The sequence below is a fragment of the Protopterus annectens genome, chromosome 2.part1, assembly GCF_019279795.1.
Source record: "Protopterus annectens isolate FY-2018-M chromosome 2.part1, PAN1.0, whole genome shotgun sequence".
Classification (NCBI taxonomy): Eukaryota; Metazoa; Chordata; order Ceratodontiformes; family Protopteridae; genus Protopterus; species Protopterus annectens.
The window spans coordinates 59,766,331-59,787,121 of record NC_056729.1 but is presented as its reverse complement, the minus strand read 5'-3'; the positions used below and the strand labels follow the sequence as shown (position 1 = coordinate 59,787,121).

Here is a 20,791-nt window from a genome sequence, read left to right as displayed (position 1 = left end):
TGTTGAAGGTTGTGCGTCAGGGCTGGCAACTCGGCATGTAAAAATCCACTGCCAATCATTAGTAGACCGGAGTTCCGCTGTGGCCAAAAGACACAACATGGAGTGATGTCTGTCAAAAGGAAATGAAACACTTCTGTACATGCTATCTTAAGGCTGCAGGTAATGTAAGAAGAAAATTCAGTGAAGGAACCATTCCCACAGCTGATTACATGAATGTGTGACTTTGTCGGATGTTTAGACAGTTTATTGCTTTTTGAAAACAAAAGACTGACACTGCAATCCATCTCTGCTGATGTAACTTATGTAAAGCACTGTGATTTTTCTTGATCGCAGATTTTCTAATACATGAACATGATTTATTGATGTTCATAGTAAACACAAAGAAATTATACATTTATACATTGATAAATCACTGAAAGTACAGTTGTGTAAAATCTTACCATAATGGTAGATCTCCTTGCCATCATTGCTGCAGTATTCTTAACATATGGGATTCCCTGCCATGGAAGTCCGTCATCCGGCCAGTATACCAAAGACTTCCTGTTGCATTTAAAGATATGCCTAAACATCACTGAAATGCTCCTTATGTACCATAGGACATAAAGTTAATGTCCAGGCTCATAAACAGAACTGATTTCTCAAGTAGGAACACCAGTCCAAGGAACCCAAGAGGAACCTATACAGAAAAGGATTAGAGGAATGGAGGGAGTGAATACTGCAGCAGTGAAGGCAAGGGCATTTACCATTATGGTAAGATTTTACACAGCTGTACTATGTCCTTACATTCACTGCTGCAGTATTCTTAACATTTAGAAGAGTGCCAAAGCTCAAGAGGAAACTTGGGGGTGGGGGGGCGGGAGAGTCTCTGAAGCCAGTGAGAATGGCACTAGCAAAACCGTCCCTAGCTCTAGAGATACCATCCAGCTTGCAGTGCTTAGTAAAGGTATGCACAGAAGACCAGGAAGCTGTTTCAAGAGTAGAATTACTATCTAAGCCCTTGAAAAAGCACCAGAAGAAGCCACAGCTCTAGTAGAATGAGCCTTGACTGAAGAAGGAAGGCTCTTGTCATGAAAGGTGTGACAAAAGTAACTATCCTTAAAAATCCAAGAAGAAATAGTTTGCTTGGCTATAGCTAGATCCAAAGATATAGGATGAAAAGAAACAAACAGCTGATCAGATTTTTGAATAGCCTTAGTCTAATACAAATAAATTATGAGTTGCCTATTGATATCCAAAGTATGCAGCACCCTCTCACTGTCAGTTTGCAAAGAGGGGAAAAAAACAGGCAGATTAATAGACCGATTAAGGGAAAGCTGATTAATCACCTGAGCCATAAAAGAAGGGTTAGTGCGCAAGGACACTCTGTGCTCATGAAAAATCAAAAAAGGGAGATAAGCTATAAGGGCCTGTAACTCAGACAACCATCTGGCAGAAATAAGAGCTAACAACAGAACAGACTTCCAAGAACAATGTAGCAAGGAAGCTGAGACAGCAGGCTGAAAAGGAGCCTAAGTCAACTTCTCCAAAACAAAATTAAGATCCCAGGGAGGTGAAACAGGCTTCCCAGGAGATCTAATATGAAGGACACCTTTGAGAAATTATTTAACCACACATCTAGAAGCTAAAGGAGTAGGTAAAGGCAGACAAGCAGAGACGGCTGATAAGTGGGCATTAATATAAGAATAGGCCAAACCAGCATTGAGCAACGCACACAAATAAGAGAGAACCAAAGGAACATCCACAGTAAGTGGGTTCAGGTTATGAGACAGACATCAAATAGAAAACCTGTTCCATATGAATAAGTAGGACTTCCTAGTAGTAGGTTTCCTGGCCTCCTGCAGGACTTGCGGCACATCCTCAGAAAAAAGGTGTCTGTGAGGAATCAAAACCCTATCACCCACAATGTTAGTTGAAGCATGGACAGGTGGGGATGGATGAAAGATCCCTTGTCTTGAGGGAGTAGATCCACCCTGTGAAGTAATTTGTGATGATTCCCCCCTGGCTAAATGCAAAAGTAGATGGAACCAGTGCTGTCATGGCCAAAAATGAGTCACTAACAAGATTTTGGGAGCATCCTTGAACAGGAATTTTGGAATAAGAGGAAGGGGAAGGACTGCATAAGGAAACATCTCCTTCCAAGAGAATGAGATGACACCCACCTTCCATACCGAGGACCGAGGACTTTGGCACAAAACAGACAAAGTTGTCTGTTCAGAGGGGAGGCAAAAAGATCCACTTGAGGAGTACCTCACTGGTAAATAATGTCCAGAAAGACGTCGCTGTGAAGCATCCATTTGTGGGACTGAATTAAGGACGTATTCAGAGTGTCTGCCATAATGTTATGTCCGGAAGGGATATAAACTGCCTGAAGAGTCACTTGATACTTGACAGCAAGATCTCATACCAGAAGTGCCAACTGGAAAAGAAAGTAGGATCTTGTTCCTTCCTGTATGTTGAAACACTGCATCACTGTGGTATTGTCTGTGAAGACCTTGAGAGGCCCTGGAAAGAAAGGAAGAAGAAAGGCCTGAAGGACCAACAGAAGACCTCAAAACTCTTTGACACTGATGTGTTCTCTCCATTGGTGAGGTGACCACACCCCCTGCAATTCTGGTTTGTCTGGAAAGAAAGGCTTTGGAAACCCTGAAAACTGAGTAGCATTAGCAGGTGGAGCCCATGTGCCACTCTTCTTGCCTTTAGTAGAAGGGTGGGAATGTCTACAAACAAAGGCGGGCTTAGCAGGATAGTTTCTCTGAAATGTAGGCACATGAGAATCAAAAATATGTTTAAGCTCCTATAAAGCCTTATGCTTATCCTGAAGGGGCTTCAACAAACCAACAGCAGCTTCCCCAAACAAAAGTTTAGAATCTAGTGGAACATCCTTCAACTTAGGTTTAATATTATCAGATAGAGGCTGGAGTCTAAGCCTAGAATATCTCCTCTAAACTGAACCAAAAACAGCAGCCCTAGAAGAGGCATCTGCAGCATCATAACTATGTTTGATAGAAAGACAAATAACTTGAGAGGAAGTCCCTAGCAAGAAAAGAACATAAGTTTTATCTTCAGACTCAGGAAAATCAGAAATAAGTTGACAGGCCTGAGAAAGAAGAGCCAACACATTCCTAGACATATGTGTCTAAAACCTAGGGTAGCAGAAGTGTAAACCTTCTTACCCAACCATTCCATAGTTCTGCTGCCTTTGTCAGAAGGCAATAACCTGGGTGAAGGAAGCAATTGAGATGGCTTATCAGAGGCTACAGAGACTTCAGAAGGGTTGGCAGCAGGACATTTATACAAAAAGAAAAAGTCCTCAGCCATCCTATAAAACATATCGGGCTTCTTGGGAGCAGGGGCTAAAGAATCAGAAGCAACAGAAACAATGGAACAAACATCCAGAAAAGCAGTCAAAACAGGAGGAAAGCCACAGGCTTAGGAGACTCCAACTATAGCAACTCCTAGTACCTCCTATGGATATCAGGGACCTTAGCACAAACCCACTTAAAAAAATCCATCATCCTAGACAATGTATCCCCAAAGAAATTTCCTCAAAAGGAGCATCAGGACTAATAGATTCCTCCTCCTCTGACCCATAGTCCAAAGGGGAAGGAATTTGAGTAGAATAAGTCAGGGATTCATCATCAGAATCTGACTCAGTCTCAAAAGAATCCTGTTTTCTAGGCCTTTTAAAGGGAGTAGAGGACCAAGGAGGAGCAGGAACTGAAACCCCTTGAGGAGGCTTTAAAGACACTAAAGTAGAAAACAGCCCAAGTGAAAGCCTGCCATTCACTTTCAGGATGCCTAGAAGCAGAAGAGTTTGTTTCTTTTTTAAGGGAATGTCCACTCCAAAAAATTGAGAAGACTCAGACCCAGGATGGTTGTCGAGAACTGTAGTAGGAACTCCTTCTCCAACTAAAATCTGAGGAAATCGCCTAAGCCCCTCTGAAAAAAATCAACTGTGGTTCCACTGAACATCTGAGATGGACATCTGCAAAACCTCATCAGACGTGCTACCAGTCAGAACCTCACCAGCCTCCAACACAGTCAATGTAGAGAACTCCAACGACACAGTGAGGTGAGCCTCCGGGTTTATAACAACCTCGGGAGAAACACCTGGCAGAAGCTGGACAGTGGAAGATTCTGGTCATACCTTTTTGACCTTCTTCTTCTGTAATGGCTGACCTTCGGGGTGGGAGATTCCATTTATTGTATCTTTAGCAAGAAGCTTAAGATGCTGGTTCTCAAGATACAAGGAAAGGGAAGAAAGTCTACTGTGAAGCACTTTTGGAATAAACTCCTGACAAATAGAACAAGACATATGGTCATGAGACACTCCTAGACAAAAACGACATTTATTGTGGCAGTCGCTATGGGAAATCTGGCTCCCACACCGGCATTTACCCTTCCTGGATGACATTAACCACAAGGAGCATGAAAAAGCAAGATAAAACAAACAAACAAAAAAAAAAACAACAGGGCGCTTATCTGCACTGCAAACAGGTGTAGGCAATCACTGGAGAATGAAAATGTGTTCAACTGGCAAAACAGATGCAGGTAAACAGACCAACTGTGAAAAGACACGTTCAGACTGGTGGCAAAGAAGTCCTGCTTATGGTAAGCCTGAATGTTACCTTTATGCAAGCGTACCTTTAAATGCAACAGGAAGTCTTTGGTATATTGGCCGGATGATGGGCTTCCTCGGCAGGGAATCTAGAATTTTAAGAATACTGCAGCAGTGAATGCAAGGACTTCTATGGTTATATAATTTTCTCTAATCACCAGTTTCATAGGGTCTAATATTTAGATCTATTGTTGCATCAAACAATGTATTACACTTTCTGGCGTTCTGTTTTAAATCCGTACTTCACTGATATACCTGTGTGCTTGGTATTTTTTCAGTGTTATTAATTTATGTGTTTGTAGTCAAAATATGATGGCTTATTGTTTAGTTAACCAGAATAATGTAAAATTCTTACCGATATGGAAAAAAGAATTGGACCTTTGATAAGCCACCAAGGAACAATGTGATCATTTGTATCCCAGCAGCTAAAAGAAAAAGAAAAAAATATATATTACATTTAAGGATAACTTAATAAATTCAAAATGTACTTTATCTGTTAAACTGAATGAAATTACAAACACATGACTGCTTTATGATATGTCTTGTTTAAGTTACGATATTATTACCTATTGAACATAAATTTAAAATCGTTGCTAATCAAGATTTGAAGTGAACCTTTATGAATTTAGTTTACTCCAGAAACTTGTATGAGTTTACAATCGTAATATCATGGAAAAGACTATGGATGACATTGATACTCACAGCAGGGTTTCCTGCTGAGATAATTCCTGGCTCAGTTAGTTATCCAGGATAAAAACAAATATTGATATAGTGTCCCTCAAACATGGAGAGTGAGAATAATATCTTAACAATGTATAAAAAGTTTGTAACAGAAATGCAGTGCAAGGAGTGCAGTGATTATATTTTAATATTCAGAAAAACATAAATCAGTTAAGCACCATTATGGCATGAGATCTTACCTTTGCAAATATTAAGCACCCCATGCTTAACTTAAGGTCGGGCCTCATGCTAGGCAGTCAAATCTATCAGTACTGTCAAGCAAAGATAGTGGCAGAATCAAAAACAGATTTTTTTCTGCCTGTCTATACCACTAACATGTTCCTGACTTCCTGTTATAGATAGTAGCTGCAATAACAGGATGTGCTTGCCTTCTTTTTCTGAAGGATACAAAGTATGAAACTTAAATTTATGTCATTATTTAGTGACTTAAATCTTAAGAGATTTGTCCAAAACCCAAAGATTGTATGAGGAATGGACCAAACATATGAGGAAAAAATCTGGACATTCTTCAAAAAATCTGGATAGTTGAGAGACATAGCAAGGTGAGTGTAATCACAAGAGACTGTGTTAAACTGTTTTTCTGACAGCACTCACATTGTGCTTTATGGCTTTGGAAGCTGGCAAAACACTTAGCACTTTTTTTCCCAGTAACTAGTAGCCTAGTAGTACATGGAGCAGATAAAGCTCCATACACTACAAAAAATCATGATCCATACCTCTCAAGTGTACCTCATTAGGAACGTACTTCATTTGGGGTCTTAAAAAGTTCATGTTCCTCGAAGTTCCTCAAAGTTCCACATTGAAAGACTCTGTCACACATTCAATGTTAGGAATTTTTTTAAGTGAAATCTGTTGTAAATAGAAATGAATCAGATTAATTCATTAAAAGATCTTCTTTATAAGTAAAACCAGCATATTTTAACCATCCTATGACCTTCCTAGTTGAAGCTATTAGTAAGCCATTAGTATGTGTTCCACATTTTGCCCATTTGTTCCACACTATGAGGGCTAGTGTTCCTCATTTTAGACATGGAAGTTTGAGACCCTGGGTCTCCAATCAAAAACTTTAACTGTGTGTTCTTGACATGGAAGCCAAAATTCACCTCATATAAAGTACATTTAGATCAGTATGTATAAACCAATAACATTTTTATATAAGATATTGTCTTGTACCCTCACACATGGACAAAGTAATGAGTGTATTCGTTTACGTTAATGGAGGGAAAGAATGCTGTGCAAAGGTAAGCAGCCCTATTACTTAGAAAAACAATTACATCTCCAGAGCCACTTACAATCAAGGTGCAGGAATAAGTCTCACACACAGGAGACTAGGGCAGTGAAAGCACCTTTACATTTCTTTAGACCATTCCCTTTCTCTTCTCGTGATGAAATCAGCATTCATATATAATATAGTGTGCTAGATGAACTGTGAATTGATTTTTTTGGGGGGACAGAAGAGTTGTCCATTAAAAGAATAATAGTGTAGATCAGAATACAAGTGAAGTGTGCTGTATCTTTAAGAAGCATGTCAAGGCTGTATGTGCATGTATAAATTCCAGACGTGCAATCCCTAGTGCCATTTTGTTAAGAGCAGCCAGAGTGAGAGCGTGCATGATCGCAGTTGTTAGTTTGTATATAAGTTACTTAAGTTAGTCAGTAGACTTCTATAGAGATGTATTTGTATAAAATAAAGGTGCTTGAACAGAACCCATGAAGACTCTTCTATTGTGTCCTAAGTAGGAAAGCGACATGGTGTCAGAAGCGGGATCGCAGAGAATAATATTCAGAGCCATGAGGTGCCAAGATGACAATGAAGGTAAAACTAAGAGAAATGAGCACAAAAAGAACCAGAAAATAATCTAAGGTAATGAGAAGTAGCACAAACTGTTTAGCTGATAGAAGAGACAAAACGGGGCACAAACCGCATTACTGAGCAAGCGGAAGGCACAAAAGTTAGGTGTTTCAAAAGAAATGTTTAAAATAAAGGTATTTGGTGAAATGATTAACAGTAAAGCAAAATAAGCATGTTAAAAGCAAAATGAGTATGTTTAAAGATAAAACGAGCATGTTTAAAGTAAGGTGAATGTGTTTAAAGCAAAACTGGGCATATTTAGAGTAAAATGAGCACAAGAAAAGTACATTGGGGATGAAAAGGGCTTAAACAAGCAAAACAAATATAATAAGGGCAAAGATGGCACAGTAAGCAAAAATAAAGCAAGTGTTTTGACAAAGTGCTATGGTTTGGCATAACTATGACTTCGTATTGTATTAAGGGTATAATTAAAGTTATTAGAAGTATCTCAAAGTGTGTAAACGTGCTTACAGTGTGTGTGTATTACTATGCATGCATTTTGAAGAGTTTATTGTGTGAGAAGTACAACTATTTTGTGAAATACAGTCAAAGTATAGCCATTTTGAATAGTTTCTTGTACAGGGTGTGTCTATTCCCAAAGTGTCGCCATTACAGAGTGTTTCTTGCACTGTAAAGAGTTGCCTAGCAAGGTATCACCATTTTGGGGACATTTCAGTGTGCTGTATGCAGTTATTCACAAAGTGCAATTACTTTGAAATGTTATTGAGTTTTGGGCAAGAGAGGTCCAGTTTATTCACATAGTGTGGTTATTTGATATGTTTTTTTACACTGAAAAGAGGTGATTTAGGGCAAAACGATATTACAAGAGCATTATAGTGCCTAAGAGTTATTTCATTTGCATTGTAAAGTTGTTTGAGATGTTTCATAAAATGATGATAAAGGACTTTAGCAAAATGATGATAAATGACTTTAGCATTTTTGAAGAGTATTAAAGTGCCCGAGAAGTTTATTTCACAAAATCCAAACATTCAAAGGTACTGCAAATTTGTTCATTAGCATTACTTCCTAAAGCCCAAAAGGTATAAATTCAGAAGCACAAAGGCATTGGATAAAGTTACAAATACTGTCATAAGTTTCTGGCATATGGGCACGAGTGTATGTTTCTGCTTATTTGCAAAACCCTTCACTGATATGTGTTCATATGCAGACGGATTTTGAAAGCCCCTACCACTTGTATTTGATCAAAATGTTGCAGAGAATTGGAGAATATTAGAGCAAGAGTATGATATTTTTATACAAGCAGCTTATGCATGCACCAGGGCATTCATTTTGCTAAACCTAGCTGGGTCAGAGGCCATAGAAAGACAGCGTTCATTTGTGTATGCACCTGCAGTATATGAAGGAGAAAGTGAAAACCACCATATTGTTGTACAGGCTGAATCAAGCGAAGACTCTGAGTGTTTGAAGTGCAAGTTCAGAGAAATGTGTAACATCTAGAGAAATATTACATTAGAGAGGCATTTGATTTACACGAGAGATCAGAAACCAGGGGAAGCATTTGCAGCTTATATAACTGACCTGAAAAACAAAGCTAAAATGTGTCGGTTTGGTGATTTAAAAGATGATCTGATAAAAGACAGGCTTGTGTGTGGTATTAACAATGCTGCTGTGAGAAAAATTTTACTTTGTGACAGTGACTTAACACTGAGAAAAGCCACAGAGATTTGCCAAATCCATGAGGTGACAGAAAAACACACGAGTATGCTTGAGAATGACAAGAGCATGGTTTCAGTTGGCTACAGAGCAAATGTAGGTAGATGTAGATAGTATGCAACACATGGTGAACAGAAGTAGGCCTAAGCACATGGCAGCCACAACCCCTGCTGGTTCACTAGGGAAGCCATGTAGCTTTCCAGTGAGTTCTAAGAAAGGAGCTTGCTCCAGCTCAGTGCAGTACAAGCATGAATCAGTAAAACCCAAGTCCAGCTTTATTGTTAACTGTTGCAATTGTGGTGCCAATCATGAGTCTAAAAGACAGAAGTGCTTAGCATTTGGTCAGCAATGCCACAAGTGTAAAAAAATGGAACCACTTCCAGAAGCTTTGTAACTTGAGTAAGCCTCACACAGTTGTAAAGAAAGGTCACACAAAGAAGCAAGTTGATCAAGTAGAGCTGAAGCAGACAGCTTTGTATGTAGATGTGTATCAGTGCTTGGTGAAAAATTGATGCAGTGAATTTATTAACAAGAAGTTAAGTGTTTTTACTGTCCAGATTAATGGAAAATACATAGAGCTTAAAGTAGACACTGGTTCAAAGTGTAGTGTTATATCAGCAGACATTTGCTAAAGTGAGAACTAACGAACAACTCAATGTAGCCAGTAGTGCAAGACTTACTACTTATGGAACTGAAGAAATTCAAACTAAAGGTTCAGTGATGCTTTCATGTTATTTGTCCAAGAACTGTTACAACTTGTTATTCTATATAGTTCAAAGACCAGTGCAATCTTTATTGGGTCTCAAAGATAGTTAAAGAATGAATCTGCTTTCTTTTGCTAAAGAAGTCCATCATTTAAGTGCATTTCCAAGCTCTAATTTTTCTGAAGCTATTTTCTCAGAGTATGCTGATGTTTTCGATGGCAAGTTAGGCAAACTTCCAGTTGTGTATTCCATGAAGTTAGACCCAGAGGTCACTCCAGTAGTCAGACCAGAAAGAAGAGTTCTGATAGCTATGCAGGATAAAGTCAAGACTTGGATAAAATGGTGCAGCAAGGTGTAATTTGTCCAGTCACAGAATCAAACAAATGGGTGTCGTCCATGGTAGCAGCTCACAAAAAAGGTTCAGATGAAATCAGAACATGTATTGACCCAAGAGATCTGAACAAAGCATTAAAGAGACTGTATCATACAATGCACACAGTCAAAGAGGTTGCATCCTTAATAACAAATGCCACTGTTTTCTCTGTCTTGGATGCAAAGAGTTAATTTTGGCAAGTGATGATCGCAAATCTTCATTTCTAACTACTTTTGGTACTCCATTTGGCAGATACAGATTCATAAGGATGTCATTTGAAATAAATTCTACAAGTGAAGTCTTTCAGCATGCAATGGAGCAATTTTTTTCGGGTTATCCTTGTGCCGTAATAGTAGATGATTTATTGGTTGGAGGCAATGGTGCAGCAGAGCATGACAGAAGCCTCAAGAAAGTTCTAGATAGAGCACGTGAAGTATACTTGAATCTCAATCCCCTGAAGTGCAAATTCAGACTTCCAGAAGTTACATATGTAGGTCATTTTTTCATGAGTACAGGCTTGAGACCAGACTCAACCAAACAGTCAGCTGTTCTTGAGATGTCAGCAGCAGATAATGTACAAGCTCTACAATGTTTTCTAGGCATGGTCAACTATTTAGGCAAGTTTATTATCAGACTTCTTTGAGTTGACAGCACCTTTAAGAGAGCTAACATGCAAAAATGTTGCATGGTCATGGTTGGAACAGCACCAGAAGGCATTTGAAGACCTTAAGCAGAAAACTGCCACCCCACCTACCTTAAGATACTATGATGTGAATAAACCAGTTACTCTTTCCTGTGATGCTTCAAAATTTGGTCTTGGCACAGTTATACCTCAAGAGGCCAGAATAGTATCCTATGCATCTAGAACACTAACCCAAACTGAGATGCAGAATGCTCAGCATGAGAAGGAGTGTTTGACAATAGTATTTGCATGTTCTAAGTTTCATGATTATATTTATGGTCGAGCTATTCAGATTGAAACTGACCACCAAACTCTACTTACTATTCTAAAAAAGCCTATGGATTCCACACCAGTGAGATTACAAAGAATGATGCTCAGATTGCAAAAGTACAAATTCAAAATGGTCTACACAAAAGTCAAATTGCTCTATCTGGCTGATACCTTATCCAGATCACCCAGAAATACGAAGAACAGTTTCACGCAGAACATTTTGACTTTGATATAATGTCAAGTGTAATTTTTCAACCATTAGACTTGATGAGTTGAGAGATCACACTCAGACTGATCAAATTTTGCAGAAGCTCAATCATTACATTAATGCTGGATGGCCATCAGGGCAATTTAGTGTACCACCTGAAGTGCAAACTTATTTTCCTTACAGAGATGAATTGTTGATGGAAGATGGCATTATTTTGAAAGATCCTAAAATTGTTGTTCTTGCCTCCTTACAACAAGAATATATCCAGATTTTGCATCATGGCCACCCAGGATCTCCATCCACTAAGAGAATAGTGAGAAAATTAGTATTTTGACCTTCATTACCAAAAGACATTGATAAAGTGCTTTCTTCTTGTTCAGTATGCAATAGTACTAGACCGCATTTGCAAAGAGAACCATTTCACCTAAGTCCAGTTCCTGAACTATCTTGGTCAACAGTTGCAACTGATATCTTTGAGTGGAACAATCAACACTACCTGGTTTTGGTAGACTCTTATTTGAATTGGTATGAGATTGATCTACTACCTAACCTAACATCCACTGCTGTTATTACTAAGCTGAAACATCATTTCTCAGTTCATGGTAGTCCACACAAAGTTGTTTCTGACAATGGTACTCAATTTACCAGCCAGTTCTTTCAGAAATTTGCAAAAGAATGGGGCTTTGTACATGTCACTAGTAGTCCTGAATATCCACAGTCTAATGGTCGAGCTGAACGAACATTACAGAGTCCAAAGCAATTACTTGAAAGGTCAAAGCGTGACAATACCGATGTGTTCTTGAATTTGCTTAATCTCAGAAACATACCCCATGACAATATTTTTGGCTCACCTGCTCAAACACTACTTTCCAGACAAACTAGAACTATGCTACCCATTACTTACTTATTGAAGCCTAAACCAAAGAACAATAAAACCATCAAGGCTCAACTGGTTAAGAAGCATAATATCAAGAAATCTTAGAGCGTAAATGGGGCCCCCTTTAACCTTGAATTTAAAAGGAACCCAAAAAACCCACCCCGGGGTTTAAAAGTAGCCAACTCCAAATCCAGCTCCAGACAAGTGACAAGTGGAGTACCTCAGGGTTCAGTCCTGGGGCCGCTCTTGTTTGGCATCTACTTCTCTGAAGTACAGGTCAACACTAAGGGACTCTGGCTAACAAAGTTTGCAGATGACTGCAAACTGGGAGCCATTATTGAATCCCAAAATGATGTGGATACTCTACAAAAGGGCCTTACAGAAACAGATGCTTGGTGCCAGAGCCATGGGCTCAAGCTCAATGCCAAGAAATGTATTGTTATCCCTTTGGGAAAAACATGTATCCATGAATTACCATATAGGTGGCAGTACACTAAACACAGAAAGTGTGATAAGAGACTTAGGGACACAGGTGGACAGTGGTCTCACCTTCGATAACCACATCGCCACAACAGTCAGGAAATCCTTCTATGTGGCACACCTCATCACGAAGGGCTTTTCATCCAGAAAAAAAGGAGGTCATTGTCCCACTGTACTCATCCCTCATTAGACCCATTATAGAATACAACGCACCATTTGGTATGTACCTCTCAAGACATCTGCAACAACTGGAAAGGCCTCATAAATACCTCACTAAAAGAATCACAGGCCTAAAGCAGATGCCCTACGCTGACCGCCTTAAAAAACTCCAGCTATACTCTGTCGCATATCGCCTACTCAGAGGCGATCTCTGCTTAACATACAAGGCCATGTCAAACCCAGAGCTGTTGGACATGCTACACTTAAAGAAATCCCAATCCCTCAGAGCTACACGCTCCAGGGATCTAAACCTTGTCATCACAATAAACAAAACATGCTGGAGGGATAGGTTCCTGACCCAGAGACTCCCCAGACTCTGGAATAGATTGCCCATACATGTCAAGCAGAGTGCCTCTTTGGACCTCTTCAAGAGGAACCTTGACGTTTGGATGGGAGAAAGGAAATTCACCCCAGGGATCACGTCAGTTGCCCTGCTAGACAGGGGTCCAGGAAAGTAAATAATGTGGGAAGAAATAGCCAGGGAATTGTTATGGCTAGGCTTGTATAGGCCCTAGGGCTGATAGCCTAGTACCAACCTATGAACCTATGAACCTATCTCCTTGCTCCAGCTCAGCGCAGTACAAGCATGAATCAGCAAAACCCAAGTCCAGCTTTATTGTTAACTGTTGCAATTGTGGTGCCAATCATGAGTCTAAAAGACAGAAGTGCTTAGCATTTGGTCAGCAATGCCACAAGTGTAAAAATTGGAACCACTTCCAGAAGCTTTGTAACTTGAGTAAGCCTCACACAATTGTAAAGAAAGGTCACACAAAGAAGCAAGTTGATTGAGTAGAGCTGAAGCAGACAGCTTTGTATGTAGATGTTGTATCAGTGCTTGGTGAAAAAGTTGATGCAGTGAATTTATTAACAAGAAGTTAAGTGTTGTTACTGTCCAGATTAATGGAAAATCCATAGAGCTTAAAGTAGACACTGGTTCAAAGTGTAGTGTTATATCAGCAGACACATTTGCTAAAGTGAGAACTAACGAACAACTCAATGTAGCCAGTAGTGCAAGACTTGCTGCTTATAGAGGTGAAGAAATTCAAACTAAAGTTTCAGTGATGCTTTCATGTTATTTTTCCAAGAACTGTTACAACTTGTTATTCTATATAGTCCAAAGACCAGTGCAATCTTTACTGGGTCTCAAAGATAGTTTAAGAATGAATCTGCTTTCTTTTGCTAAAGAAGTCCATCATGTAAGTGCATTTCCAAGCTCTAATTTTTCTGAAGCTATTTTCTCAGAGTATACTGATGTTTTCGATGGCAAGTTAGGCAAACTTCCAGTTGTGTAGTCCATGAAGTTAGACCCAGAGGTCACTCCAGTAGTCAGACCAGAAAGAAGAGTTCTGATAGCTATGCAGGATAAAGTCAAGACTTAGTTGGATAAAATGGTGCAGCAAAGTATGATTTGTCCAGTCACAGAACCAAACAAATGGGTGTCGTCCATGGTAGCAGCTCACAAAAAAGGTTCAGATGAAATCAGAATATGTATTGACCCAAGAGATCTGAACAAAGCATTAAAGAGACTGTATCATCCAATGCGCACAGTCAAAGAGGTTGCATCCGTAATAACAAATGCCACTGTTTTCTCTGTCTTGGATGCAAAGAGTTCATTTTGACAAGTGATGCTTGATCGCAAATCTTCATTTCTAACTACTTTTGGTACTCCATTTGGCAGATACAGATTCATAAGGATGTCATTTGAAATAAATTCTACAAGTGAAGTCTTTCAGCATGCAATGGAGCAAATTTTTTTCGGGTTATCCTTATGCCGTAATAGTAGATGATATATTGGTTGGAGGCAATGGTGCAGCAGAGCATGACAGAAGCCTCAAGAAAGTTCTAGATAGAGCACGTGAAGTATACTTGAATCTCAATCCCCTGAAGTGCAAATTCAGACTTCCAGAAGTTACATATGTAGGTCATTTGTTCATGAGTACAGGCTTGAGACCAGACTCAACCACGCAGTCAGCTGTTCTTGAGATGTCAGCAGCAGATAATGTACAAGCTCTACAATGTTTTCTAGGCATGGTCAACTATTTAAGCAAGTTTATTACCAGACTTCTTTGAGTTGACAGCACCTTTAAGAGAGCTAACATGCAAAAATGTTGCATGGTCATGGTTGGAACAGCACCAGAAGGCATTTGAAGACCTTAAGCAGAAAACTGTCACCCCACCTACCTTAAGATACTATGATGTGAACAAACCAGTTACTCTTTCCTGTGATGCTTCAAAATTTGGTCTTGGCACAGTTATACCTCAAGAGACTAGAACAGTATCCTATGCATCTAGAACACTAACCCAAACTGAGATGCAGAATGCTCAGCATGAGGAGTGTTTGACAATAGTATTTGCATGTTTTAAGTTTCATGATTATATTTATGGTCGAGCTATTCAGATTGAAACTGACCACCAACCTCTACTTACTATTCTAAAAAAGCCTATGGATTCCACACCAGCGAGATTACAAAGAATGATGTTCAGATTGCACAAGTACAAATTCAAAATGGTCTACACGAAAGTCAAATTGCTCTATCTGGCTGATACCTTATCCAGATCGCCCAGAAATACGAAGAACAGTTTCACGCAGAAAATTTTGACTTTGATATAATGTCAGTGTGTAATTTTTCTACCATTAGACTTGATGAGTTGAGAGATCACACTCAGACTTATCAAATTTGCAGAAGCTCAATCATTACATTAATGCTGGATGGCCATCAGGGCAATCTAGTGTAGCACCTGAAGTGCAAACTTATTTTCCTTACAGAGATGAATTGTTGATGGAAGATGGCATTATTTTGAAAGATCCTAAAATTGTTGTTCTTGCCTCCTTACAACAAGAATATATCCAGATTTTGCATAATGGCCACCCAGGATCTCCATCCACTAAGAGAATAGCGAGAAAATTAGTATTTTGACCTTCATTACCAAAAGACATTGATAAAGTGCTTTCTTCTTGTTCAGTATGCAATAGTACTAGACCACATTTGCAAAGAGAAACATTTCATCTAAGTCCAGTTCCTGAACTATCTTGGTCAACAGTTGCAACTGATATCTTTGAGTGGAACAATCAGCACTACTTAGTTTTGGTAGACTCTTATTTGAATTGGTATGAGATTGATCTACTACCTAACCTAACATCCAGTGCTGTTATTACTAAACTGAAACGTCATTTCTCAGTTCATGGTAGTCCACACAAAGTTGTTTCTGACAATGGTAATCAATTTACCAGCCAGTTGTTTCAGAAATTTGCAAAAGAATGGGGCTTTGTACATGTCACTAGTAGTCCTGAATATCCACAGTCTAATGGTCGAGCTGAACGAACATTACAGAGTCCAAAGCAATTACTTGAAAGGTCAAAGCATGACAATACCGATGTGTTCTTGAATTTGCTTAATCTCAGAAACATACCCCATGACAATATTTTTGGCTCACCTGCTCAAACACTACTTTCCAGACAAACTATAATTATGCTACCCATTACTTACTTATTGAAGCCTAAACCAAAGAACAATAAAACCATCAAGGCTCAACTGGTTAAGAAGCATAATATCAAGAAATCTAGTTACGACAGATCAAGCAGATTACTTAATTTGTTGAGGGAAGGAGAGACGGTACAAATCCAGACAACGAAAGGTTTTGGTTGAATTGGACAGATTGCAGGCATCTGTGCCAAGCCATGATCCTACCTGGCAAACTCTGAGGGTGTGGAATATAGGAGAAACCGTAGACATGTTCTTCCTGTATCAAAATCATCATCACCATCACAACATAGTTTTTGTGATGCAGACTTCAAATCTAAGAGTGAATCAGACACTGTTCCCATACCAGGATATGTTCAAAATTCTGATTCCCTTCCAGAAAATGTTCCAGACATTTCACAGGTCAAGCATTTTGCAGAGACAGTTCCAGTTGCTAAATCTAATTCCCAGTTTTATGTCACACAATACAGATGAGTATCAAAGCCTAGTGTGAAATACGCACCAATGTGGACTTGATTGTATATATTTGTGTGCTTAGTATTGTGTAATGCATGACAAAGCATTTCCTGTGATTTCTGCATGCTAAACAGACTCATAGTATTGCATGATCTGTTTCTCAAAGAGGGAGGATGTAGATCAGAGTGCAAGTGAAGTGTGCTGTATCTTTAAGAAGCATGTCAAGGCTGTATGTACATGTATAAATTCCAGACACGTGCAATCCCTAGCGCCATTTTGTAAGAGCAGCCAGAGTGAGAGCATGCATGATCACAGTTGTTAGTTTGTATATAAGTTACTTAAGTTAAAGTCACTAAACTTCTATAGTGATGTGTTTGTATAAAATAAAGCTGCTTGAACAGAACCCACGAAGACTCTTTTGTGTCCAAAGCAGGAGAGTGACAAAGAGGTTTTAATGTACTCGAATCTTCTATTTATAGGGAAATTTAATTGCAGTTTGAGAGAGCTACAATTTACATATTACTATCTGTGTATAAATCTTTTAGACTTCTCACCAAGTTGCTGCTGTTTTATTCCACACTATGAACACAGCTGCACATCCAGAACATAAATTACAATATATAATTTAAAAACAATGCAAAAACTATTTTGGATTGTCTTATTTTTCAACTTGTACTTCAGTGTCTGGCAAAAATATTTATTTTTTCAAGCTGTCTTGACTTTATAACGAGGGATTTATTTTCAGGTTTATCTGAGAAGATGGGTGATGCAACAACTATATGTCCATCTAGAAGTACAAAAAGGTGTAGCAGATCTCCCCTGTAAAAAGGTTCCATGTTCAGTGGTACTAATGACTTATTAAAAGAATGAAATAAATAATAGCAATAATAGAGATTTTGTGGTAAACATGAATAGGGATGGGTGAGAAGGAAGGGATGGGGAAGTTAAAGTATTTTCAAAGAATAACTCAGGATAACAGTTATTAGAAGTACTGTTTGCATTAAATAATTTGCAAAGCCTGTCAGGTATATATAAATACACACATAACATGCTCATATGCACTATCTATCTATATATGGATGCATATTTAGATAGATATCTATAGATATATATGTTATAGTTGAGGTAGTACCCCTTTAAGGTTAACTTAGTTGTTAAGTGATGTTTAGTATTTAAACTTACATTGGACAGGATTTCATTTGCTCTAAAGAAGTCCATTTTATACTTATTGGATGAAAGTGATTAACATACATGTATTTATATTAAAGTTTCATGCAGTTTTTGTACAACTTTTGGAGTCTTTGTTTATTCCATGCATATGGTTGACATCATGTTACAGCTTTTGGTCCTTTTCTGGTACTGTGGTACTGTTCTTGGTCCTCACCGTACTGCATGTGTTGTGGATAATATGTTTTTATGTATTGTGTTGTCTCTGGCTTTGCTTTGGTTTCTGCCATCATTATATTATGATGCCATTTTTGCATTAAATGTCTAGTAATAATGCAACATATTGGTCCTTTTGTAAGATGTTGTCTTTAAATTTGTTGTGCATTCCAAGTGTTGAGGGCTATCTGGATTCTGCTAAGAAGTATCAGCAAAACAAGGAGGAAGCAGTAATGTGACTGCTGAGGTTAAAGCTTGGCTATGACAACAGTGTAGGGAAATCATGGAAAACAAGACTGTTAGGTTTCTTCAGAGATGAGCTGGCAAACAATTTTGTGGCTTATCAGAAGAGGATGGACCCTTGCTCTGGCTGCATTAATCAAGGATTGGAATGTGATGACTAGTAGAGGGAAATTGGTGGGAAGTGGAAGAAACAAGATAACAAAGTCTGTAATATAGTGGGCATGCCTTCCTATAAGGAGGCAGCATCTCATCTCTCTGTGGATGGCTTTTTGAGTCCATTACTGTATCACTGACTAAAGTGAAAGGACTGTCATTGTGTATCAGATGTATCAGGAGAGGTTGAAAGCAATGAATAGGGTTCTGGTAGTATGACAGACATTCCTCTTCAGCATGCACAGAAAATATGGACAGTACCTTTGGATAGGCAAATGTGGGTGGTGGACCTCATCTTTAGGAAAAGAGACCAAAGTGTATGTTCCAGCTGCAGGAACTTAGTACTTCTCAGCCTGTCTGGAAAAGTCTGAGCCAGAGGGGTGGAAAAGTGAAACCAGCTATGAGTTAAACCTCAAATTCAGGAGGAGTAATGGAGACTCCCCATAAGCTGTGGAATACAAAACACACTGTTTAGCCTTGTGCAATGCTAACCCAGTCTGATTGTTTTGTAGATGTGAAAAAGGCTTACCACTCTACTCTTTAGCAGGTACTATGAGAGGTCTTACAAGAGTATGGGGTTCTGAGGCTAGTGGTGTATGCAGTTTGGTCTTTGCTCAATACTATTGCCATTAAATTGAATTTTGTCATGGTAGATACTGGCTATGCAAAGATATGCATCTTGTCGCCTGTTTGTAATTTTCATGAACAGGTCATAAAGGTATAGTCATCACTGGGGGGGTGTCTTGTTAGTGAACTGAGAGGAAATATTTTTGTTCATAGATTATACTGTCCTTTTGTCCTTATCTGACGAAGTTCACCAGCAAGCACTGCTGAAATGAAAATGTGCACCTCACAATTTGAGGCCATGTCTGTGAAAAAGAGTCATGCGTGAAAGGGCATGCCTTCGCTGAAGGTTGGGTGTCGGGCTGGCAACTCTGCACCATAAAAAATCTACTGCCAGTCATTAGTGGATCGGAGTTCTGCTGTGGCGACCCCTAACCAGGAAAAGCCGAAAAGACAAAAAACAATTCTCTTAAGTTAAAGGTGAAAGACAGCTGCCCTTGCTGAAGAAGGTAAGCACCTTGGGGTCCAGTTCACAAAAAGTGACAAATGGTAGCATGTGAATGATAGAATGGGACAGCAGGAAATATCTTGGGGCTACATAGCTGAAATTTTTTGTTAGACAAAGCTCTTTCGATTTACTGATCTAGATGAATCCCATCTTCACCTATGATCTTCTTGCATGTTGTTAGACTTCTGATTTGCTGCTCTTTGGGGTCAGGTAGTAGACTTCCATTTTGATCGGTCTCACACCTTGGAGGTTTGCTGTTAATGCAACCAATGATTACATATGCAGATGGGGAGCATCTGCTTTCTTCTTCATTTTTCAAAGGTTATCACAACCTCTTCAATTTATATATTATCCTTTAGGAGTTTTATGATAATTATCTACTCAGCATTCTATGCAGCTTTATCTAAGTAGTTGAATCAGGAGTTATCGTCTCTGTGATAATACTGGTGACACAGCCCACCTTCTGGTCTGCCAGTCCAAACTTATATATGCTGCCCTTGTGAAATTATTTATACATTCATATGTAACTTCATATGTAACTTCTAGACATGTGGTCCAGGAAAACATAAAACAGCCTATTCCAATTTCCCACTTCTCTGTTTGGTTAAGTGAGACAAACAATAAGCAGATGGAGGCTGAGGGACTTGAGCAGTGGATTGCAGGAATACATTCATTAACAGCTCATAGCCATAATACCATGCACTAACTCAGAACAAAAGCAGTTTCTTTCAGATCAATTCTTTGCTGGGTCTTACAAGAACTAATTCATCTTTTTAAGCCAAACATTCCCCTGCTCCTGTGCCCTTGGTACCTATTATGTCCCTGGCATTAATCATTATATTATCTTTTACAGAATGAGCTGCACTTATTTCCGGCTCTGGCACTTATCTGAGGTGCTGCTGTTTAGTTTATATCCAGCTGTAAACAGCAACATGCACTGAACAGCTGCATAGCATTATTACTTCATTTTGTACAGTTAAACTAAGGCTGTTGAAGTCCTACATCAATCACTGTTGCCAAGAACTGATCATTGCTATTTGTTAGCTGTGTAGCATTTTGTAACAACTCTGGGATATATATTATATCCTGTAGATTCATACATATTCCAAAGTAAGTACACACTTTCTTGTAACGTATGCACTTGAGCTTGTCACTTTATAAGTTAATGACACATGCCCATCGCTATTTTCTGTGTAGGGTGAGCAGGGTGATTGAACTCTATGCTGGAGTGAGAACCAGCCACAATGACCTCCCTGCACAGAGTATTTTAAGATGATGATTTTTCCATAGTTTGCCCTGGAAAA

General features: G+C 39.0%; 1 protein-coding gene across 1 annotated transcript in view; it reads right to left on the bottom strand.

Annotated features, from left to right (window-relative positions):
• The window catches only part of VIPR2 (vasoactive intestinal peptide receptor 2), an 875,754-nt gene that overhangs the window by 124,897 nt on the left and 730,066 nt on the right, over positions 1 to 20,791 (bottom strand). The window contains exon 9 of the mRNA XM_044062023.1: positions 4,974 to 5,043. Within this exon, the coding sequence (XP_043917958.1) occupies positions 4,974 to 5,043 (70 nt within the window). The remainder of the gene's footprint in view (positions 1 to 4,973; positions 5,044 to 20,791) is intronic.